The sequence below is a fragment of the Bufo bufo genome, chromosome 1 (assembly GCF_905171765.1).
Source record: "Bufo bufo chromosome 1, aBufBuf1.1, whole genome shotgun sequence".
Taxonomy (NCBI): domain Eukaryota; kingdom Metazoa; phylum Chordata; class Amphibia; order Anura; family Bufonidae; genus Bufo; species Bufo bufo.
This window is the reverse complement of record NC_053389.1, coordinates 431,244,000-431,270,123: the sequence shown is the minus strand read 5'-3', so window position 1 is coordinate 431,270,123 and position 26,124 is coordinate 431,244,000. Positions and strand designations below refer to the sequence as shown.

General features: G+C 42.9%; 1 protein-coding gene across 1 annotated transcript in view; it reads left to right on the top strand.

Moving 5' to 3' along the window:
* UNC5A (unc-5 netrin receptor A) overlaps positions 1-26,124 on the top strand; it is a 526,348-nt gene that overhangs the window by 386,360 nt on the left and 113,864 nt on the right. The window contains exons 4-5 of the mRNA XM_040406692.1: positions 19,202-19,305; positions 24,727-24,907. Coding sequence (XP_040262626.1) covers positions 19,202-19,305; positions 24,727-24,907 — 285 coding nt within the window. The remainder of the gene's footprint in view (positions 1-19,201; positions 19,306-24,726; positions 24,908-26,124) is intronic.

The following is a 26,124-nucleotide window of genomic DNA, read 5'->3' as shown; positions in this document are numbered from 1 at the left end:
AATCTCTAAAGTCTTATTTTTCTCAGCTTCGGAGACCCATCTCCGTACAACATTAAAACAAAGTTTTGAACGAATCAACTTCAGATCTAGGATATGAAGCTCGATTCGCTCATCATTAATAGTTAATAGTGTTGATCACGAATATTCAAATTTCGAATTTTTATCGCGAATATAGTTATATATATTCGTAATTTCGAATATTCGAATTTTTTTTGTTCTTTTTTTTTATTTTTTAATCAGTACACATAATCCCTCACTGCTTCTAGCTTGTGGGCCAATAAGAAGGCTGCAATATACTTGACTTTAGGAGTAGTAGTGTTTGCGAATTTTGCTCTATATTCGTTTTTTGGAATATTCGCTATATTGACATATATTCTTGTTTTAGAATATTACGAATATTCGAAAAAACTAAGTTATAGCAATATAGAGAATATTCAAAAAAAAATCGAATAGAGCAATTTAGCTAATATAGTGCTATAATCTTCTTTGTCTAATAGTTGTAAATTGAAAAATTCGCAATAAAAAATTTGAATCCGAAGATTCGAATTCCGAAAATTTGCATATTACACAATCAATTAGCGAATTTTCAACGAATATTCTACAAATTCGAATATGACCCCTGCCGCTCATCACTAATAGTTAATATTCCACCAGAACGTCACATCCCCTCTTGCTAAGTCACAACCCATGACTTATATCCACTTTGCACAAAAATTGCATCTGCATACCACAAAAATGTGGTAAATTAATTAAAGGGATTATGTCAGCGGTTTTGGTAGTAGACGGCAAGAGAAGTACCACATACCTTCTGTGGAGCTTTTCTCATCACGAGTAGTGTGAACAAGAACTTTTATCCTGCTAGATTCTGCTCTCTCAATTCTACAGAACGGGGCATCACTTTAAGGGCAGTCTACTCTCTGCTTTAAAGAGGACCTTTCACCTGGATATCCTTAATCTAATTATTATCCTTCCTTATAGTACGGCCCCTACTGATGTCTTGGCACTTATTTAAAAAAAATAAAAAAACTGTTCGTCCGCTGTGTTCCCAGTATCTTTTGGCGCCTCATATGCTAATTAGGCGACTCGGTTATACTAGGCATGGACTTGTATTTCTCCTGAGCGCGGTTATCTTCTCACTGACTGCGAGCGCATTCAATCAGAGCGCCCTGCTCTTAGCCAGGGAGAAGGAGCTCAAGTTCTCGCGAGAGTCGCAGCTCCTTCTCCCGCGAGAACTTCTCCTTCTCCCTGGCTAAGAGCAGGGCGCTCTGATTGGATGCGCTCGCAGCCAGGGAGAAGATAACCGCGCCCCGGAGGAGAAATACAAGTCCATGCATAGTAAAACCGAGTTGCCTCATTAGCATATGAGGCGCCAAAGGATACGGGAAACACAGCTGACGAACCGGGGGTTCTTTAGAAAAAAACTAAAGTGCCAAGACATCAGTGGGGGCCGCACTATAAGGTAGGATAATAATTAGATTAAGGATATCCAGGTGAAAGGTCCCCTTTAAGCTGCTATACAGCCCTTCTCCTTTGAGTGACAGCTGTATCTTCCAGCCAGCCACTAGAGCAAAAACTCAAAGCAAAGGAGAGGGGCTATTAAGCAGCTCAATTCAAAGAGCATTTCACAGTAAAGCTGTGCCCTGGGCACTTACAGGAGTAGAACCACTTAGAATAACATTTTCTTTTTTCACTACTTCTAATGAGAAAAGCTGGACAAAAGGTCTTGGCTCCTATCTAGTGCAGACAGCAGTTTTTCATGGTCAGAACTGCTGATAGACTCCATTTAAAGAGAAAACAAGAAATGAACTGTTAAACCAGGCAATGCCTTGCAGGGTTTGCTTGTATTATTACATTCTGAGCTGAGCTAGTCTTACAAGGCATTGTACCTGGTTTAACAGTTGAAGATTTTTTTATAGCACTACATGTGCAAAATGGCTCTCCTGTCAAACAGTTTGACAGAAGAGGGAGAACTTTGGGGCCTATATTTACTTATAGTTTTCTTTTATGAATGAATGTTGTACATTGCCTACTGTATGAACCAGATCCTAAGTAACGCAAAGCTCCAACCAGTTCACATGCAGCTATGTGTTTTTTTTTTAGTCCCAGGCTTTAAAAGACGATCTAGCTAATTTGTTTTGCTGATGATTGATGACACACTTATTAACAATCTCATGGTACAAAGTTTCTGTGATGTGAAAATGCATACTGAAGTTCTGCAGAAAGTGGCATCACATTCATCAAAAGAGCATTTCTAGTGGAAAGATTTCTATTTAACCCACAGGGAACTATCCTAAGCAACGGCTGCAATAAGGACTAACATTTGAGGCACAAGTGTCTCAACCATAAAGAACAAATAAACTACACATCCAAATTCAGTACATTGAAGAAGTGACTGAATGACCCTGCATTTAACAGTTTCCTGTCTACTTCTTCTATAACCAAGTTTTTGTTTTAATCAATAATAACTTGCTATGGTTTGTCTATATTATTTGATATGTTTTTTTCTACGGTCTCGGAGCAATTCCAGTCATTTGAGAAATATTCGTTACTAGGTGATACTGCCTAACATTTGCAGCCTTATGAGATGTTGTTAAGCAGTATATCCCTAGCAACCAGGCTGTCTTGGTCTTTAGTTTAGGACTGACTATACACTGAATTAAAGGCAAATCAGAGATACTCAAACATAAATTTATTACTCTCTGTTACTGCCATATCTATCAGAATATCTATCAAATTAAAGAAAAAACTGTTCTCCAGGGTTGTCTACTTTAGACAATCTGTTTTAGAAGAGTCCCCAAACAAGCTGATCACTGGGTGTCCCCTACCAATAAGCTGCGTTCTGTTGAGGATTCCCACAGCAATTGTTTAGTTCTTTTACAGAGCCACCACAGGGAAAATAACTCATTAAAAAGCTCTGTGAGATACATGGAATTGCCAGGAATAGAGATAAGTGCATTTCTCAAAATTCATGTTGGGATCGTTTTGATCGTATCGGCCATCGAATTTGATTCTGTCTGAATCAAAACTGCCCTAATTGCCTTGAAAAGTTGTGTACACCTGAGGTCTTCTAGGAATGTACCTAACCCCTTTCAATGCCAAGGCAGCATTAGTAATGAGAAAGTTACAGTGGCATATATGGCTAGGGGGAATCAGATGCTAACTGGTGACAACAAGCAGCCTGATTAAAAATACACTGCACTGTTGGATATTTTTTAAACTAAAGAAGGGGTCCAAAAAGTATCCCATTTTAGTGGCAGATGTCTGTTTTCTAATATGTAACATAGCAGCTACTATTTTGTGTGATTCGTGTAGAATGAATCCCAAAAAATTTGGATTAGTTGGAATCCATTTGCTTATCTCAAGCCAGGACTTCTATACTAAAAGGCATTCTTTGCAGTGACATTCCCGTCTGGCAGGGGAATTCTGAATAGCATGCTTCCTTTTATTAAGAACTCCCTATTAAGATATTTGCCTTTCAACAACTGGCTTAGCTTGCTATACATGGTGTGTTTCTCTACCCAATATTTTTGTCATAAAGTGAAATGGACCAGCTCTGGGGAAAGGTTATATTAAGATCTTCTGCAGATGATACAAGCTCATGGTATTGCACATTAAATTACATCAGTCTGAAAATGAAATCTCATTAACTTTAGGTGTCATATTACTATGTGTTCCAGCTTTCCAGAGATTCCTGTTTGTTTGTTTGTTTGTTTTTTTTGTTTTGTTTTTAAAAGAATGCTAGAGTTGTCTTAAATGATCACTGAGTTTTCATAAATCAATAGTACAGGCAAATATAATTATATATTTTTTAATCATTTGGATTTAGCATTTTTCTCTAATAGGATATATTACAAAGTTTCTTACATTCACCTGTGCTATTGATTTTATGCTGATTTATAAATGTTGTTGAAATGTTTGATACCATTAAAATATACAAGCATAAAGTTTATCATGAAAAAGTTTGGAAAGTTATGAGCTTGAAAAGATTGTCTGGTTTAGGTGGACTACCTTTAAATACCCTGAATGGGTTGTTTTATAAAGACATCCCCCCCCCCCCCCCCATCTATATGCCCTAATAGAGCACATAGATATTATAAAGGGAGTTCGTCTGTGAACCAAAGCGAATAGCAAATATGATCTCAATTTGCTGAATTTGACACAGATGACCATTCATCTGATAATATACTGTATTTGGCTAATATGATGACCTATCCAATCAGATAATCAATGTCCCAATCTGACTCTGATATGATAAAGGCATGTTAGATGTCATCAGCAGTGGATTCTGAACTCTAAGAAGTCAGTGGTGCTTGTGGCTTCCTTATGTCCTCCTTAAATTTAGGAATCAGCAGTGTTCGCAAATATGAAACTTGTGTGATTTGTTCAGCACAAATCACTCAGAATGGTGGCCATCATTTTACAGATTTGAAGACAGAGAATAAATAATCTGCCACCATTCTGGGGGGCATTTAGCAATTGCTGTTGCTGTTATCAAGTCTGTCTTTACAGTGTGTGACTGCTCTAACCTTATGAACTGGTGCACTTTAATAATATATTTGGAGTAAGTGCAATGTGGTTTACACCTACAGTACAGACCAAAAGTTTGGACACACCTTCTCATTCAAAAAGTTTTCTTTATTTTCATGACTATGAAGGCATCAAAACTATGAATTAACACATGTGGAATTATATACATAACAAACAAGTGTGAAACAACTGATAATATGTCATATTCTAGGTTCTTCAAAGTAGCCACCTTTTGCTTTGATTACTGCTTTGCACACTCTTAGCATTCTCTTGATGAGCTTCAAGAGGTAGTCCCCTGAAATAGTCTTCCAACAGTCTTGAAGGAGTTCCCAGAGATGCTTAGCACTTGTTGGCCCTTTTGCCTTCACTCTGCGGTCCAGCTCACCCCAAACCATCTCGATTGGGTTCAGGTCTGGTGACTGTGGAAGCCAGGTCATCTGGCGCAGCACCCCATCACTCTCCTTCATGGTCAAATAGCCCTTACTTTCAAAGTTTTCCCAATTTTTCGGCTGACTGACTGACCTTCACTTCTTAAAGTAATGATGGCCACTCGTTTTTCTTTACTTAGCTGCTATTTTCTTGCCATAATACAAATTCTAACAGTCTATTCAATAGGACTATCAGCTGTGTATCCACCTGACTTCTCCTCAACGCCACTGATGGTCCCAACCCAATTTATAAGGCAAGAAATCCCACTTATTAAACCTGACAGGGCACACCTGTGAAGTGAAAACCATTTCAGGGGACTACCTCTTGAAGCTCATCAAGAGAATGCTAAGAGTGTGCAAAGCAGTAATCAAAGCAAAAGGTGGCTACTTTGAAGAACCTAGAATATGACATATTTTCAGTTGTTTCAGACTTGTTTGTTATGTATATAATTCCACATGTGTTAATTCATAGTTTTGATGCCTTCAGTGTGAATCTACAATTTTCATAGTCATGAAAATAAAGAAAACTCTTTGAATGAGAAGGTGTGTCCAAACTTTTGGTCTGTACTGTATATGTGTTGAAACTACACCATGGGGTTGTCTGGCGTAGGTTGTGACTTTTTTGCGACTTCGCACATAGTAAATTACCATAATCCAGGTCTTATATCACTTTTAGGCCTTAAACATAGACCACCGTGAAAAGTGGCAAGGAACACTGTGGCGAAACCAACCTCGCCACTGGGTGCTGGAGAAGCCTGGTTGCCAGCCCCAGGATTATGGGCCCTCTCATCAGCCCATGCTAAACTTAAACCCCATGGCGATTTGACTGTGTTTGTGGAATCTGAGTGCTGTTTGGATATTGAGCGCTCAGATCCAAGCCATCTGGGGATATGTTAAATGTCTATGCTTACTGTAATGGTTGGGACATTGTATATTTGAATTTTGATTTCTGTCCACTGCTTTACCCTCAACACGGAGCTTGGTCTCGTTCTTGGGGGGATTCACTGTATGCTGTTAGAGACTGATTGCTAGGAGTGTAAGCCGCTTAGGTGCGTTTCCTATTCGTCTGCTAGCAGCTATTCGTGAGGTTCCATTCGGAGTTTGGAGCATTCCCTTGTATGCCGTGGCAAGCGGCGGGATCATTCCCACAGCCAGAAGGACAGCTACAGGAGACACCATTCCATGGATTTTACAATTTGAGGGCAACGCATGTCCTAGTACAGCGAACCTGACAGCACCAGAATGGAACCAGCAGTGGAGTACGATGAGAAAGACCTGGATGGCCGGGATGCATTAAGGGAAGGCATCTGGTACCAGGCCCTGGATAATGTACAATACCAGTGAGGCGAGAGTCTCCCCAGTGAAGAGCAGCGATTGCAGAAGCAAGTGGCCCTGCGGATGCCCTTCCTGGGAGAGCAGCCCCTGGAGGAATGGGTGAAGGAACTAGAGCACCAGGTATGGCAGGAGCTATGGCTGGAGGATGCCTACCAGGCGCTCTGGTGGTATATGGCACAGTATATACCCTGGACAGCTGAGTATGACAAGACAGAGGGAGAGGAGTTTGATGGTCCTGGCTTGTTATGGGAGTCCTTTGCAGAGCCTGACCTCAGGAGCCCTGCACAGTCCAGACTTCAGGACATTTTCTATGAGAGGGAGGCTAGGCAGGATTGGGATGACCCCCATGAGGTAGAGAAAGACCTGCCTCACCTAGCAACCCTGGAGTGGGAACTGGAGCAGGACTACCGAGATCTCTTCCACTCCATTGGGAAGGCTCAGCAGGACAGCAAGATGACAGACCCGGATCCAGACCCATTCAGCTGGGGAGATATTGTAGAGATTTACTGGGAAAAAACCCAGGTGGCCGGTGGAGGTGGGACCGAGGTCTCTCCAACGCTCCTGCAGGGAATTGGGAGCCCAGTCTCCATTCCCCAGCGGCAGGCTGAGTTACAGGGGGAAGAGACAGTTGGTCCTGTCCCCCAGCAGCAGAGTGTCCTACAGGGAATATAGAGCCCAGTCTCCTTTCCCCAGCAACAGGACACTGTATTGGGAGCGGAGACAGTCGGTCTCCCTCCCCAGAGGCTGGAAGTATGTATGGGAGAGGAGCTTGCTACCCCCTCTCCCCAGCGGCAATGTGATTTATTGGGAATTGGGAGCCCAGTCTCCATTCCCCAGTGGCAGGCTGAGTTACAGGGGACAGAAACAGTCGGTCCTGTCCCCCAGCGGCAATGTGATCTATTGGGAATTGGAATCTCAGTCTCCATCCCACAGCAACAGAAGGATTTGTTGGGAATTGGGAGCCCAGTCTCCATTCCCCAGGGGGAGACAGTAAGCCCCACAACCGTGCAGATGGGACCGTGGTCTCTGCACTTACAGCACAGGGGGTAGGGACAGTCGGTCCTGTCCCCCAGCAACAGGGTTTTTTAGCCAAAGGGGAGACAATCGGTTTCCCCCCACAGCAGCATGGTGGTTTATCTAAAGGGGAGACAGTCGGTCTCCGCCTCCAACAACCAGGCTACAACCAGGCTTCTTCCGTAGTAGCGCTGGCACCAGGGCAAAGTACCGCTGGTCTCTGCCCACTCAGGAACCCACCAAGGCAGTCTACCAGTCCCCCACACAGCCGTCGTGAGGCACATGGACATGGACAAGTTTATCCCTTGCTCAGGTGTAGTAACCATTTATTGTGGGTGGGCTGTACTGCTGTTTCCATTTTGTGGGTAGGCTGCTGGACTAACAAGGGCACTGACCGGCAGAAGGTCAGATACCCTGTTAGTCTGTTTGGAAAAGGGGAGAAATGTGGCGAAACCAACCTCGCCACTGGGTGCTGGAGAAGCCTGGTTGCCAGCCTCTTGCCCCAGGGTTATGGGCCCTCTCATCAGCCCATGCTAAACTTAAACCCCATGGCGATTTGACTCTGTTTGTGGAATCTGAGCGCTGTTTGGATATTTAGCGCTCAGATCCAAGCCATCTGGGGATATGTTAAATGTCTATGTTTACTGTAATGGTTGGGACATTATATATTTGAATTTTGATTTCTGTCCACTGCTTTACCCTCAACACGGAGCTTGGTCTCGTTCTTGGGGGGATTCACTGTATGCTGTTAGAGACTGATTGCTAGGAGTGTAAGCCGCTTGGGTGCGTTTCCTATTCGTCTGCTAGCAGCTATTCGTGAGGTTCCATTCGGAGTTTGGAGCATTCCCTTGTATGCCGTTACAAACACCAAATGTCACGGAAAATTACCAAATCTTGCAGAAAACGGCGCAGTTGCCATGACTTGCATGTTTTTGAAGTCACAAAACTGACATCTGATTTGATAAATGCCCCCCTCTGTTTGTTACTTCAGGCTGAGGTGGCAGATTGGCAGGGGTGTCTGATTGCCTATTGCCATATATATTGATGACTTGTCGTCAGGATAGGTTATCTATATCAGATTGGTAGGGTCCGACACCCGACACCCCTGCCAATCAGCTGTTTGAAGACGAGGCGGTGCTCTGTGCAAGTGCTACTTGCTCTTCATTACAATACATGTTGTCTCCCCTGTAGAGATGACGCAGTGTAATTACAAATACTCGCTCCATTAAAGTGTATGGAGCAAGTACTTGTCATTACAAAGCACAGACAAAACTTCTGAGACGACAGACAGTGTAATGAACAGGATACAACGTAAACTTGGAGCCCCGTCTCCTCTTACAGCTGATCGGCGAGTGTGCCGAGTGTCAGACCCCGCTGATCTGATATTGATGACCTATTCTGATGATAGGTCATCAATATATATGGCAGGACAACCCCTTTAAAGAGCTTGAAATGGGTAGGGTACAGTCCCAGAGTATCACACATGACTTTTCAGAGCAACTGGGGCACTTTCAATTCTGGTTGAATTTATTCAGACTGAATCAAATCTGACAGCCAGTTCAACTACTGTAAAACACACCCTAAACAAATTTTGGGAAATGTGCTCATCCCTCATATGAATTATGGTTGCGCTTCTTTAACAGTCTAAAATGTTAGGAATTTGCCTCTGGCAGATCCACTGCATTCATGTAGATAAGCATCCAACTAAGATCTGATGTTATAATTCACAACCTAGGCAGGCCATTATTCTCCTTGCCTGTATTATGATAGGCAGCTGCCGGCGGTATATTATTGCAGCTTATAATACGCAATTTCTTTGCTTCCAATAGGAATGAAAAGTACCCTTTTGATGTTATAAACGTGTGTATCTATTAGGTGTGCACTATTGTTTCCCAAGGGAGAAAATCACAGAAAATATGACACACAAACCATTGAGACTCGTTATTTATCTCTGGGTTTACATTGTCTTGCTTCATTCACATTTCAGTGAATCACAGACGTGTTCTTCACAGAAAGTAAACGGATCCATTGATTTTAATGTCTTTGTTTACACATCAGTGGTTTTCTCAGTGGAAAAATCACTGAAGCATGCACTACTTTGGTTCATGATGAGGACCAATCATGTCCTTTGAAGTGTACGGGTCCATGAAAAACTATTGTTACAACACGGATGGCATCACAACTAGTGAAAGATGCTCTGGAAGTAAATTTTTAGCTGAGCGATGTCATATGGATAGTTGCAGCACACAGTTTTTTCTTTGCCGTAAAGTTACGTTTTAATAGTATTTCATCATATGAAAATCATGATCCAGTGCAATTACAAGACGTGTAGGAAAGTCATGTACATATCAATATGGCAAACGGACGTTTCGGCCTGTCAGGGCTTTCTTCAGCGGTCTATAATCTGTGAATGGTTTCCTGTCAAGGACGGCGCTCACTCTCCTCAGCACCGTCGGCGTCCTGTTTCTGTGCAGGAGCGAGGACGCGCACAACGTTCTCGTCTCCTTGGTGATAGGGGGCGGGACGGACCGGCCGCGCACGTCTTCTTCGCGAGGCTGGCGTCCTCGGTTCCCCCGGCAACCAGGGGAGGTCTGAGCACCGAGCTAGGCACTCGGTGCTCAGCTGTACTTCCTAGTGCGTGTCATGTGGCGCTGGCCACGTCACATGACCCCAGCTGACAAGTATTCAACAGGCAGTCTGCTGGCCACAGGTTGCCTGTTAATTAGGTTCTTGGCGATTTTTGTTACCTAGCATACTTACCTGTTCCTGTTGTTCCCTGACGATCCTCTGCCTGCTCCTCCTGTACTGCGCTGTTCTCCTGGTATTCTGACCCCGACTTCCACCTGACGATTCTTTGCAGACTCCTTTGGTACTTCATTATTCTCCTGGTATTTGACCCCGGCTTCTCCTGACTATTCTCTGCTTTATCCTTTGTACTGCGTTGCTCTCTTGGTATTGACCCGGTCCGTTCACTATCCGTCATTTGTCTTGTCTGTCCTCCCAGCACGTATTCTAAGCTAGGCATTGCCGTCCAGTTGTCCCCTGTCTTTAGGACTTGCAAGGCAAGTAGGCAGGGCAAGGGGTGAGGGTAGAGCGCAGTGGTCACTATCCTCCCCCCTGTGTGTGTGTGTGTACGTGACCGTTACAATTTGATTATGACTAACAAGTCCTTGCTGGCACCAGCGATAACGGTGTGCGGTACTCCACATTCAACAGCGTGACACACAGAAGGCAAAAAACTTACCCACAAGCCAAACACTGATTCTTCATGAACATCCTCACAGATGAAATGTGGACAGATTTTTCCACTGATGTCAAACGGACACGGAAATGTGAATGAGGGCTAAGTATTTAGCTAATTTTAGCTATTTAGCTAAATTCTGAGTGGTCCATCTTCAGATATGTACTGAAGGTCACTCTTGAAATAATACTTTAATACCTATACTACTTCCATCCACTATACATTATTCATGTTGTAAGTTTTTTAAGAATTTCTTTATGTCGTATTTGTTGTGTTTTATTATGCCTAGAGTGCAAATAGATATTTGTCTCATTTTATTACATCTCAGTCCCGGCACAGTTTTATTTTATTTAATGCTGTTTTTATTTACCTTTACTTACAGGTTACTTGCATTTTGATATTGTATGAGCTTATTACTTTTGTTTATCGCACTTTTCCTTTCATATTAAACCCCTCTCGCTACTAAAAAATGTCAAAAAAAGGATTACAGCATAAAAGGAAAAAATGTTATGTACAGTATGTAACTTGGCAGGTTCATAGTCATTTTGGAAAATTTGAGAATGTTTCCTTTAGTGGTTAAAGAGAAAAGGCTGATTCTGACATAATCCCAGCTTTGTGTGTTTGGATAATAATAAAATGCCCAAATGAAACATATGAAAAATTGGCAGTGTGATTAAAGGCGATTTAGATGTAAGCCATGTTTAACAGGATCTACCATTTTTTTGTGAACAAAATGTGGTGTGTGTCAACTGTCAATTCAAATGCAACATATTATACACATATTATCTGTCCCAGCAGACATGATTATATCTATATACCAAAATGTAATTTGTGTAGCACAGCATGATATTTATTACTCAAAACATAAGGTATACACAATGTAGTTTGGATCAGATTTGACTAAGGGCTCAGGCACACAGCCGGAGTTTTGCGGATCGGATGAGAACCCCTTCATCTCAATTGGGCCGCAAGAGATGTGGACAGCTTACCTGTGTGCTGTCCATATCTGTAAGTCCGTTCCAGGGCGCCGCAAAAAAAATATTCTACTTTGCGTACAAGGATAGGATATTTCTGCAGGGGAAAAAAATATGGTGGTAAGCACTAGGCTGGGATCCGTGGGATTATTTAGGGTTCTTTTCCACCACCAGGAGTGGTTCCTAAACATAAGAAAGGTGTAAGGATGCTGGGGGGTGTATGGAGGACATTTATTAAGACCAAAGTTTTCTATGCCAGTCTCAAGTACCTCTGCCTGAGGAAGCACCAAAGTTATGTAAAGGTGCAGGCATCTACATACACTGAACAAAAATATAAACGCAACGCTTTTGGTTTTGCTCCCATTTTGCATGAGCTGAACTCAAAGATGTGAAACATTTTCTACATACACAAAAGACCCATGACTCTCAAATATTGTTCACAAATCTGTCTAAATCTGTGTTAGTGAGCACTTCTCCTTTGCCGAGATAATCCATCCCACCTCACAGGTGTGGCATATCAAGGTGCTGATTAGATAGCATGATATTGCACAGGTGTGCCTTAGACTGCCCACAATACAAGACCACTCTGAAATGTGCAGTTTGATCACACAGCACAATGCCACAGATGTTGCAACATTTGAGGGAGCGTGCAATTGGCATGCTGACTGCAGGAATGTCTACCAGAGCTGTTGCCCATGCAACTAATGTTCATTTTTCTACCATAAGCCGTCTCCAAACGCGTTTCAGAGAATTTGGCAGTACTTCCAACTGGCCTCACAACAGCAGACCACATGTAACCACACCAGCCGATGACCATCTCCATGATCGTCTAAGACCAGCCACCCGGACAGCTGCAGCAACAATCAGTTTGCATAACCAAAGAATTTCTGCACAAACTGTCAGAAATTATCTCAGGGAAGCTCATCTGCATGCTTGTCATCCACTGAGCACTTACATTTGTGTGCATGAGCCCTTATTGTGTCTTACTTCTTTACTTCTACATTCTTAGCACCCTCAGATACCCAGATATCAAGTCATTATAACACTATGGCACTCTCTTGGTAACTGTTGATTCTGGTGGCTTTTAATTTTCATAGGTGAAGCTTCAATTCAACACTTTCTTATTTTTCCCTTTTATTAAATCTCTTGCACTTTTACATTCATCTGTCTACCTATCAAGATCATACATAAAGGACCAGGAAACCCTCTTGATATCTGAGTTATTTAATATCATGCACCAAAATATAATTCAGAATAAATGTTTGATGACCGATGAGGCAATAATTGTAGGGAAGATTTATTAATATCACAGAGATGAGTGAATCAATTCTACACAAATCAAATTAATTTTCCCAAAAGATTCTAATTTCAGTAAATCCAAAAATGTTGTGCGAATCGAAACGAATTGACTTCGATCTGAATTTCAGGAAAAATGTGATTTGTCGTGAAACCGAATTTCTGGGCGTTTTGTGTTAATGAATCAATTTTTCCTGAAATGGGGTAACAAAAAAAAATACATATTCACCTCATCCCTTTGCTCATGGAGAGGTTGTCACAGCCAAATCTTCCACACACCGACAAGTCACGTCACCAGGTCATTACACTGGCTGGGTGCAGTGATGTCATCAGTGCTGACGCCACTGCATCCACCCAGTGTGGTGATGTGATAACGTCATTACGTCAGTGCGTGCAAGATTTGGCACGTTATTTTCAATCAAGATGGCTGCGATGGCCTCTCTGCAAACAAATGGATGAGGCACGTATTTCTATTTTAACCCCTGATTAACCCCTAAAAGGTCTCAATATGACTGTCAGATGCTGTAGTCAGCATTGCACATGCATCTGAGAGTTTCAACGATGGGGGTCGGTGACATCGCCGTTCCCCGTCATTGCACCCGTCAAATCAAATTTCTTTGTGAACTTCAGTGAAGCAGCCGAATTTTTGATAACTTCACCTATCCCTACTCAAAATGCCAGCTACCATTTAAAAAAACAGAGAAAAAGGCATTGGCCACCAAAAGTTTTTTAAAATTATTTTTAACCACTCAATGGCCATTTTATTTAGCATTCTGTCATGTTATAATGGAAAATAATAAAATCACCCGAACACCGAACCCGAACTTCAGTGAAAAAGTCTGGGTTCGAGTTCAGGTTCGGGTTTGCTCAACCCTATTCATTATAAGAGATATGCATTGGTCTTTTGTAGTGTACGGGAGCTGTAATGCCCGTCACTACAGAAGGGTCACTTGTTGTGCTGTCGTTTCCCCTTATTTATGGGGAGGTTGGTATGAGTCATCTTCATAATGTAATGCTATGTACTTCCCTGTTACTGTGAAATTTGCATGTGCAGGCCTGCTAGGGGTGTCATTCCAGCTCTAAGTCACTAGAGGGAGCTAGGGAGCCCTAGGTTATATAAGGCCCAGTCAGGGAAGGGAAAGTTAGTTTAGACCGTGTCTGAGAAAAGGCCAGGCCATGGGCCTGTGAGAGCAGAGCAGGCCTGGAGCCTGCAGACTAGGAGAGGGTATTGCAGTCCCTGTAACCGGGTTCCAGATCCAAGGAGAAGGTTCCCCTCCTGAGTCCATATTTGCAGAAGCAGGAACACCACGGTTAACCAGCCTGAGGACACTGAGAGCAGAGTCAAGTCTTGGAAAGCAAGAGGTACTAAAGACAGCAGAGGAGGTACTTGATATTTACAGACCCAAGGATATACGCCAGAGCTAGGGCATTGGGCCTTGGGGAATAGTTTCCATGTTCCAGGATCAGTCAGGAATAGAGTGCAAGCCGCCTGTACTGCAAGTCCTGTGTTTAACCCTCTGAGATCACCTTGCTACATATGGCCTGCATTAAATGTACCAAAACTAACTGTCTTCAAAGGAACTGCGTTTCCAACTATGTCCGTGTATGATGACTACTGGAGAACAAGTAAAGCATAAGTTCTGTTTTATTATTACGTGGTTCCTCAGTTATTCCTGCTATCAGCAAACGGCGTGCCACCGTTCAATTGGCACTGGCGTCACGAACCTTAAAGGGACCTTGCCCCAGGCACATAAAACACCTGCAACATCCAGGGCACCTCATCCAACACCAGGCCTGGTCCCTAAATACAGAGTGTGCCCCAGAGGACTTTTGTGCCAGCCTCTCCTTCACTGCTGTATGCCTGCCCAGGGTTCCCATATATAACTGTGAGTGACCCTCGCTTGCCATTGACCGTGACCTCACAATCGCATTACCCTGCAGGTCTGGCGTACCGCACTTTCCCTTCCCTTTGCAGATTCTTCATGACTGACACATTCTTAACTCCATGGATGTACTCATAGGGAATGTATCACCTATATATTTTACTAATTAAAACTAAATAGTGAAACACATTGCTTATTTTCTAATTACATTTTTTTTGCCCTTCCTCTGATCCGTCAGAACGATAACCCACAGAAAACAGATCCTGTCTGGGGAGCATCTTCCTTCAGCATTTGGTCAGTAATCCATGAGTATTGGTAATGCAAAAAAAAAAAGGAGTGGATCTAAAACACAGATGACACGTGAAGGTAATATTTGCATATCTTCTGTGTTTTGTACCCACTCCTGCTTTTGGCTGCATCAGGAGGCCACAGAGTGGCATAATGACAAAGTGTGGTGACAGCAGCAGTATGATTAGGCCACAGAGTGGCATGGTGACATAGTGTGGAGATGGCAGCATCAGGAGACCACAGAGTGGCAAGGTGACATAGCGTGGAGATAGCAGCAGCAGCATGATACCACAGAGTGGTATGATCACATAGTATGGACATGGCTGCATCAGGAGGCCACAGAGTGGCAAGGTGACATAGTGTGGAGATGGCAGCAACAGCAGCATGATACCACAGAGTGGAAAGGTGACATAGTGTGGACATGGCAACAACAGCAGCAGCAGCATGATACCACAGAGTGGCAAGGTGACATAGTGTGGACATGGCAGCATCATGTGGCCACAAAGTGGCACGGTGACATAGTGTGGAGATGGCAGCAACAGCAGCAGCAGCGCGATACCACAGAGTGGCAAGGTGACATAGTGTGGACATGGCAGCATAAGGAGGCCACAAAGTGACAAGATGACATAGTGTGGAGATGGCAGCAACAGCAGCATGATACCACAGAGTGGCATGGTAACATAGTGTGGACATGGCAGCAACAGCAGCATCAGCAGCATGATACCACAGAGTGGCACGGTGACATAGTGTGGAGAAGAATGATCTAATCTGATGCATAAGGCATTGGTGGGTGGAAGTCCTGGCTCATCCACGGCTGATTCATCTTGACAAAAGTAAGTCTCTACACATTTTGGGTGGACAGGCGAGTTCTTCCTGGGGTAACTATGGCTCCCGCCGCACTAAACACCTGCTCTGATGCCACACTACTGGCCGGGCAGGACAGCTTTTCCAGGGCAAACTCGGCCAGTTGCGGCCACAAATCCAGTTTGGCTGCCTAGTAGTCCAGCGGATCTCCTGTGACGGCTGGCATGGTGCTGTCAAAGTATGCCACCACCTGCTGGTTCAGGTCCTGCTCCAGGTCTACATGCTGCTGCTGGTGAGTAGTTTCTTCACTATGCGGGTGAAGAAAGCTGCTCATCAGTGACTCTAGACTCAGGCTGCTGGTGTTGCTGTCGCTTGCGACAAAGTCGAAGATCCAGTCAACCAATCAAGAACCGATGGGTTGCTGGTCAAGACACGACCGCTAGCTGACATGTGGACCTGAGGCCTCGGGAAGAAACCCCTGCTGCCACGCCCCCTTACTCTGCTGATACCTGTGCCTGCGCCAGAATCATTTACTCCTCTGACACTCCCCTGTGCAGGTCATGGCACTTCTCTGTCTGACATACTGTTAGCTGAACTAAATAAATTATAAGCAAATTAAAAGCGTCAAATATATATTTTTTACTGAGATAGGCAAAAAATAATAATTAAATTGCCAATGAAACGATTTCAACGTTAATGACAGCAAAAGTGAACTGCGTATATATTTCTCATATTGGACTAAAATAGGCCACTAAAAGATTTCTAAGTAAATAACAGAAAAAGTGAACTGCAAATATTTTTCTCTTTTTCTATAGAAATATTGTTATCAACGTTTTTACAGCAAATAACACTAAATGTGAACTGCGTCTATTTTTCTCGTATTGTAGTGAAATATGACAATAAACGCTTTTAGGGCAAATAACAGAAAATATGAACTTAATCTATTTTTCTCTTTTTCTCTAGAAATATGGCAATAATCGCTTTCACCGCAAATAACACCAAAAGTGACCTGCGTAAATATTTCTCGTATTGTAGTGAAATAGGCCACTAAATGATATCAGCGCAGTTAACAGCAAAAGTAACCTGCGTATAGATTTATCTTTTTCCACAGATAAAAGCTCTAACGGCTATTCAACAGAGCACTTGCACCCCAATAACTAATTGCTGGAATGACAGAGCTGTATTATGAGACTATCTGGATCCCCAAGTAATGTTTCCCTGCACTTGTAAATAGCTTTTTTTCACAATGAGGATTTTCCTATGATTCTCCCTAGCATCTGCACACGTCTCTCCCTGCCTGTGAAATTATTCCTCTCACTATCCTTTCCCTGCACTAGTAAATCGCTTCTTTACTTCTTTTTTTTAACAATTAGTTTTTCTTTTACTCTCCCTTGCGCCTGCATACACGTCTGTCCCTGAACAAAGTGCAATAGTGAATGGCAGACTGTAAGATGGCCGCCGTATTTATAGGGCTGTGACATCACCGGGCCGGCTGGCTGCTGATTGGCTGCATGCATGGCATTATGCGTCATCCCGCCTTCCAAAATTACAATTCGTTACCACCAGGGCCGGCGCCACCCATAAGCAGAGTAGGCCACCGCACCGGGTGACATGTCTGATGGGGTGATCCCGGTCCGGACCCAACACCCACGCCTGCGCAACCAGCCCCGCCCCTTTAAACTTACACTGTCCCAGCTCCCTGGCGGCGACGGCCCCGGCGCTGCACTATCCTCCTGAGCGCGTACAGCGTCAGGACGTAGTGTGCGCACTATGACTTGAGGCTGCACGCTGTTAGGTGACAGTGCAGCGCCGGCGGGAAGACAGGAGCGTGAGGAAGAGGAGCCGCAGCATTCTAGGTAAGTATTGTAGTATGTAGTTAGTTCTGCCTGCCGCAATGATTTAAGTGAGTGGGGGCTGTGTGGGGGGGTCTTTGGGCTTATCTGGGGTATGAATGGGGGCTGAGTGGTGGTCTTTGGTTGATCTGAGGTCTGAAGGGGGCTGAGTGGGGGTCTTTGGGCTGATCTGAGGTCTGATGGGGGCTCTGTGGGCAGTCAAAGGGCAGAGTCAATGGGCAGAGTCAAGGAGGGGGAGGCAAAATTAGCTTTTGCCTAGGGTGGCAAAAATCCTTGCACCAGCCCTGGTTACCACGCATTCGTTCAGAATCAAATTTTTCCTGAAATTCTGAATAAATTCCACTTCGTCAGCTTCGATTGGCTCATCTCTAATGATTACATTGAAATATAACACCTCTGTTATAAAAGCAGAAGGCAAATAACAGAGGATCCATCATTCACAATAGGTGATGGTCACAACACGCCTCCTCCCATTCCCTGCACAGTGACCTTTGCACAAGTGTCCAAGCATGCTTACAAAACTCTCCCAAAGCTGTTTCATTATATTAGATACAAGATTGTTTTTTTCTTCCTGCAAATGATCCTTATTTAGAGAATTGAAAATATTTCCAGATGAACTCTGAGATACAATTTCTTCCTGAGATACAATTTCATTGATGTTTTTGAATGATTTGTTCTGTTTTTATGACGTCTAACACTATTATTTTCTGTCTCTGTTTTAAGAATGTCAGAACCTCACACTGCTCCATGACTATTGCCAATGCTAATGTATGCCTTCAGATATTCTTGATTGTCGGCTTAGCCTTGCCATCAACACATGTATCCCAGAATGCATCAGATTTTGATTGCATACTGCATTTCTATGTCAATGCCACTATGTCACCTCACTCAAGTGCAAGCTCCTAAAGGCATGCATCTATTTAGAAGTATCTAAATCCTGAGCTTTAACTCATAGATATAGGGTGAGTGATGGTGCTGCTTGTGGTTTCCTAACGGTAAATACAAGCAAGCATTTCCTTTGCCTGAAACATAGTTGTCAGGCTCCTTTTAGGTTTCTAAAAGCAAACAGGAGAAGACAGGTAAGCAATGAGGTGGCCTGTGTTATTACTGAGCTGGTACATTTTGCCACAGGGTGCCAGGATAGCAGTGCTATGAGGGACTCTACATCCCCATGTCAATTTCTGTCACTAGTAATCCAGCCATGTGTGCTCAAAGCAGGGATTCAGCAAGGAGAAACATGTAGATGAACAGGCTAAATGAATGTGGAATTCAGTTTATTTTAGACCTGCGTACCCCAAGGGGAGGAGAAGGCACTATGTATACATCCTTCTCTGTCACTCTCTATCACTGTCAGACCGTAAAGTGTGGTTATACATAGCTGGCAGGATCTGCGGCGGAGAGCCAATACACGCTGGCTGGTTCTCTTCTTCTCCACAAGCGTTCTAATGTCACTATGTGTCTGTCTTACCTGATATTCATTTCTAGTTCTTATATTCATATTTTAGATTTGATTTATCTATCTCTTCGTAATATTGTGTTTTCTGCTTTCTTTATTAAGACCTCAGGAAGAATTTTGAGAAGGAGCCATTGTCAAGGGAAGTGTCTCTGGATCAGGAGGTGACTTTGTTATGTCAGCCACCTGAGGGGATTCCTCCTGCGGAGGTGAGTGCTACAAATGTGTCACCAAACATTACTCCCCTGCGTGAATTTATTTCACATATCTACATGTCAAGGCAAGTACATAAGCATTAATTCTAGTTTGTTCTTGCTTCCTGAGATTTTACTTGGTTTTAGAAGACACAGAATAATATATGATTTAAGCAAACATTCGGCTATGTGCTATCATGGACCAGACAGTCACAAACAAATAGAGAATTAATGAAAGGATGTTGGTATTTAAGGGCATACTGCACAGAGAATTAATTGCCGTATAGATAATGCCAGCAGTGACACTGTTGCTTTGATGTGCTTACTTAAAATAATCTGTATGGTTTTTTTCCTATCGGCAAAATGTTAGTCAACGCAGTGATTGGTATATACAGTATTATAATATGATAGGGAAACATAAAAGTCATAAAACGGAAAGACTAGAACATACAAAAACACAGACATTGTACAAATAATATACTCTGATTATCCCAAGATAACAGCGGACCTCCTCACTGTTAAAAGGGTTGTACGGGATTAGAAAAACATGGCTGATTTCTCTCAGACACAGTGCCAACCATGTTCCCACACAACCTGTCGATACATGTTGTTTTTAGAAGAAAGCAGCCAAGTTTTACTCATCAGGAAAACTTTGTAAATATGTTCTGGATCTAAGGTCCATTCTTTCCATCATTTTACAAAAAAGTTAAAGTTTAACTGATCCAAACTTTTTGTTTTTACTGGGAATCAGTTGTTACTGTTTTGAGCCAACCTGCCTGACCAGAGCGTTGTGTGCAATGTTTTAGTCATGTCGGCTACAAGGCCATTCATTTTACTGACCAAATGAAAACAGCCTACGCCTAAATTAATCCATTGTAGCCATTCATGGCTGGATCATCTTGAGGGGAGTCTGTCAGCTGGATTAAAGGGGTAGTCCAGTAGTATAGGAAATAACTACATAGTTGAGTCATATTATTATGACCACTTCCTACTTTTGACGTTGGTAGCACATAGCTCATGAAGGAAGTCACGCGTCGTGAGCTGTCTTGGGTATATAAGGTGTTTGATATGCTTTCTGCACTCATATTCCTCATTTCTCTCATGGGTAAAAGGTCGATATATCAAAGTTACAACAAGGGGAGATTATTGGATTTTGAGACAAGGGTGGCAGTATTTCTGAAACTGCACAATTTGTGAACTGTTCACATGTTGCTGTGGTGAAAGTATATCACAAGTAGACAAATGGCACCATTGCAAAAAAAGTGATGTGGAAACTGAGGAGTACCGTATTGACGTGAGAGGTTAATGTCACTATGATGGTGCATGAGGGTGGCCCAGCACAATACATTGGAGCAGCTAACTGCCAAAATGAACCTAAATAACAGTTTAGTAAACCATACAGTGTATGGGGCTCTAAAGCAGATGGATGGTCCATGCACCTCTGCTAAAAAAGTTGCATCATCAGAAAATACTTCCATTTTTGCAGCAGTATCAGAATTGGACCTCCCCTGATTGGCAAAGGGTTGCCTTCTCTGATGAGTCAAGTTTTTGCTTTGTTGAATGCATGTCAGGTGAGAAACATCAGAGAACAAACACCCTGCAACCACTGCGAGAAGAACAAAAGCTGGTTTTCATCTGGGGAATGTTTTTGTAACATTCTCTTGGCCCACTCATCCAAGTGAAAGGCACTCTCAATTCATGTGGGTATGAATCCATCCTTGCAGATCATGTACAGCCATACATACTGATTATCTTCCCTGGGCTGGATGGGATCTTCCAGTAAGAAAATGTGATATGTCACATGGCTAGAAATGTCCAGCATTGATTGAAAGACCATGGCCAAGACCAGGGGCGCAACTACCATAGTGGCAGACCATGTGACTGCTATGGGGCCAAGGGCAAGAGGGATCATCCCCTCTTTTACTGGGGGTGGAAAGGTGGTCAGGACTCTACCCTCTAAAGGAACAACTTTTAGCAAATCAGGCAGTGTAAAAAATGTCTGAAGGGTAATTGAAAGGGGTTTAGGCGGTAACAATTCTGTCCTGTGTGGGGGGCCTGGTTTGATCCTTGCTAAGGGGTCTGTATTTCTCTTGTACGCCACTGGCCAAGACTTCCAAGTACTACTCTGCCCCCAGAATTCCCCAGACTTGAACACAGTCTATGAGACCATTTCAATCATCGTGTTTGTGCTATGGATCCTCCCCCATGGACCCTCCAGAAGCTGTGGGATGCACTGCAGTCAGCATGGCTTCAGATGCATGTCACAGTCTACCAGGACCATATTAAGTCACTCCAAGCCCATCTAGCTGGTGTCCATGATGCACACAGTGGTTACTTTGCATATTAGCATAAAAATGTGACTTGACAGTGTATTAGATCAAAGGGGGTTCTTCTGCAGGGACCCACACCAGTAACAAGAACAGGGAACCTCACAGATGAACAAAGCAGCAGGTCACTGCCACTCCTTTCACCTCATATGGAAGTTCCAGAAATAGATGAGCACTGTTTGTGAATAGGGGATAACTTGTCACTACCCGAATACCCCTTTAAAGGCTATTATCTGCAGTAGTACATACACTAAGTAGTACTGCAGATAAGGATTCTGAAGGGCTACTTTTTTATTTTCAACGTGCCCTCTGTACCCCCATTGTGTGCTAGCAAATACATGGTCTGGACTGCTAAGCTTGCATTCAGGAAGTCCTCCTACTATGTGTGCATGGCTTGACAGTCCAGGTAATGTAATTCAGCAGGGGAACAAGTACTCATCTGGGGGAAGGGGGCAATATGAAAATAAAAAGTAGTGATCCTGACTACTCAGTCATGAAGTACTACAGATAATAGTCCTTAATCAAGTAGACAAACTCCCTTGAAATGCCATACTAAATAAATGACTAGACACTTTTGTGAACAGCCCAGTGCCTGTGGTACTCTTAAAGGGGTTTACTAATCTCAAACATTGATGGCATTTTGCTAGAATATGCCATCATTGTCAGATAGGTGCCTCACTCTTATGTCCAGGACAGATACCCCAAAGTGGAGAGCAGCCGCTCATGAGCAGCCACCCTTCATTCACAGCTATGGGAGTTCCAAAAGCAGTCGAGCTTCCAAAAACAGCCAAGCCTGCTTGCTCAGCTATTTTTGGAACTCCCACACCAGTGAACAGAGAGCACATTGCTCATGCACGGTGTGCTCTCTTTCACTTTGGGGCCCCATTCTGAAGGTATTAATGGGTCCCCAAGGTGCAACCTGCATCTAGCTGACATTGATGGCATATCCTAGTGATACGCCAGCAGTGTCTGAAATGGGAAAAACCCTGTTAATCTATCATCTCCACAGCCCATGTGTGATTGCTACCTCTGCACTTAATTCAGGTACTTCCATAGTATGGTGTTCAAGTCAATCCTTACATCATTATTCTACTGTAAATTGACTCTTGGTGTGATGTTCTTACACTGAAATGCTACATTTGTTTTATGCAGAATAGTTGCACCTCTTACTAATATTAGTTGTTGCTGTTTTACTTGTTTCCATTACTTTCTTGTTGTGGATTCCCCATTGAGTGTAGCTTTGTAGCTTTCTTGGTGACTTGTCACTGCACACATGCATTCATTTTGACTGTAAGCCACCACCATACCACGTCTTTCCCAAAGTGGAAAACACCCTTTTAGGGCAGCTCTCAGTTCTGCTTCATAAAGAGGAGTCCTGAAGGGGTGACTTTCATCTATGATGTTCAAAAGGCAGAGATTGTAATTTGACATAGTTTTTTTGTGAAGTACATTCGCTATTTGACATTTTACAATTTTTTTTTACTAAACATCATAAATTAGCAGCAATATTAAGATTTATATGAAATGGGGCCAAGCATTTTTTAGCATATTTCATATAGCTTAACAGTGTATGGCAGTGAAGTAATACTTGATCAGTGAGGGTTGTTTTTACTCCCTCCAGTACAGAACTTAAAAATACAAAACCACGTTAATGGTGTTTCACTTGGTGGTATTGTTACACTCGAAGAGTCTTGTTCATGGGTCCTGATAATTATAATAGGATCCATGCATGAGACTCCTTGGGTATTACACAGATGCCTTAGCAATTATTTGTAGTATAGGGTGCTATAAGTATATTTGAAAAACAGTATTAGGGCTCTTTCACACTTGCGTTATTGTCTTCCGGCATAGAGTTCCGTCGTCGGGGCTCTATGCCGGAAGAATCCTGATCAGGATTATCCTAATGCATTCTGAATGGAGAGAAATCCGTTCAGGATGCATCAGGATGTCTTCAGTTCCGGAACGGAACGTTTTTTGGCCGGAGAAAATACCGCAGCATGCTGCGCTTTTTGCTCCGGCCAAAAATCCGGAACACTTGCCGCAAGGCCGGATCCGGAATTAATGCCCATTGAAAGGCATTGATCCGGATCCGGCCTTAAGCTAAACGTCGTTTCGGCGCATTGCCGCATCCGACATTTAGCTTTTTCAGAGTGGTTACCATGGCTGCCGGGACGCTAAAGTCCTGGCAGCCATGGTAAAGTGTAGTGGGGAGCGGGGAGCAGTGTACTTACCGTCCGTGCGGCTCCCCGGGCGCTCCAGAGTGACGTCAGGGCGCCCCAAGCTCATGGATCATGTGATCACATGGATCACGTCATCCATGCGCATGGGGCGCTCTGACGTCATTCTGGAGCGCCCGGGGAGCCGCACGGACGGTAAGTATACTGCTCCCCCGCTCCCCGCTCCTACTATGGCAGCCAGGACTTTAATAGCGTCCTGGGTGCCATAGTAACACTGAAAGCATTTGGAAGACGGTTCCGTCTTCAAATGCTTTCAGTACACTTGCGTTTTTCCGGATCCGGAGTGTAATTCCGGCAAGTGGAGTACACGCCGGATCCGGACAACGCAAGTGTGAAAGAGGCCTTACCTAAGTTGACGATAAACATTAGATGGAAAGTGGTTAATGACCAACCGTTAAATAAAAGATCATTTGGTAAATGATGAAATAACACAAATTGGTAACCAACTATAGTGCTTACTTAGAAATCCCAAGGAGCAACTATTTTCCTTCTAAGAAGCACCCAGTGGAAAGTATAGAGTTAGAAGTGAAAAACCCTGAAGTCATGTTGTATTGTATGTCCATTGCCACTGATCACTGCATCTTCTGCCAGCAAAGTCAGTATTAGATCAGATTTGGGAGTCATTTTTGATCAGCCAATGCTATCATTTGAGGTTTTCAGCAACATAATTGTCTAACTAAATTACAGCATATATGGGTACCTATCTATAACTTTCATCTTTACTTCAGATCTTTATAATGTTCTTGTTCTTACATAAAAACATCAAACTAGAGGGTATTTAATCAGATATAATGTATTTTATAATTTACTGTGTCTCTTTCTGCCTCTTCTTTCTCCTATATTTCACGTTTACTTTGTTTCTGCTGCTTAAGGTGGAGTGGCTGAAGAATGAAGATGTATTAGATCCTGATAAAGATTCCAATATTTTCATTGGAACAGACCACAGCCTTGTTTTAAGACAGGCGCGTCTAGCTGACACTGGGAACTATACGTGTGTGGCCAAGAATATAGTTGCTAGGCGGAGGAGTAACTCAGCAGCTATCACAGTTTATGGTAAGTCATTGATTGATTGCAAGAACAGTGGATGATTTCCATCAATAATGGGATAAACTAATTGCATAATGGTGTATGTATAAAAAGATGTCACAAAATAGAAAGAAAGCATAAGAAAAAGTCTGTTATTTCCATCTACACGTGTGCAGTCCAGCCTTGACAATCCTCTAAATAGCATGGTGTACATCATCATGTGATCTAAAACTGGTGCACCTGCCCTACTAATTAAATGTGGTAAAATAATAGTTTTACAATTGGCCTTAAAAATAACCTGTGATAACCCGATTTTGGCTACCAGATGAGTCATATCTTCAGGTTCTTCATATACACAGCTTTTGCATATCTAGAGCTTTGAATGTTACGCGATAGGCCGGTAATCATTCACTAGATGATATGATAGGCCCTTCTACCTGCAAAGCTACCATCTCTCAACTTTACAATGAACTCAGAAACTATTTCTTGAACATTGATAATAAAACACTTTTTAGGCCATGGCATCGGAGGACAAGATACCCAGATATCACTGATGTTATACTACAGGGAAGGGATAAAGTACAGAAATACATTGTCAATGAACAGTGGAAAGAAACTTACTTTCAGATTATGCATTCCTCAATATATGGCTCCAACATTTTACCCTCCCGAGCTTCCCAGATAAGATAACTAGCTGCCCAAAATTCCAGGCACCCCTAACTGACCCGTGGCATGGCGTCTGGAGCTGTGATTTCACCTTACTATATTGGCAAGATATTATAGCATACATCCAACAGTTTTGATAGTCACAACTGCTCTACACCCCTTGTGCCTTAATGTTTCACCAACGAAGACCTCCTGAGCGGGAGGATACGCAAAGGATCATGTACCACAAATGTATCCATGTTATTCTACTGGTAGCTTTTAGGAGTTCGCTAGATCAATAGTTGAATCCCACTCCCCTTGAAAGAACTTATGTTATTGCCCAGATGAAAAAGCTACTTAAATTTGAACATATAGATACAGAACTTCATAAAGAGAAAAAAAAAGCAAATTTTTTGATAAGTGGCAAACCTTTATTGAACATCATTATACCAGCTGAAATTCAAAAGCTTATGAGATCTTTTAGATACATGGAGTAGTATTTGATGGGATGATACTGGAGACTTGGGTGAGGGGTAATCACTGGCCTGGGGTTTGGCTGACTTCAGAATATATATATATATATATATATATATATATAT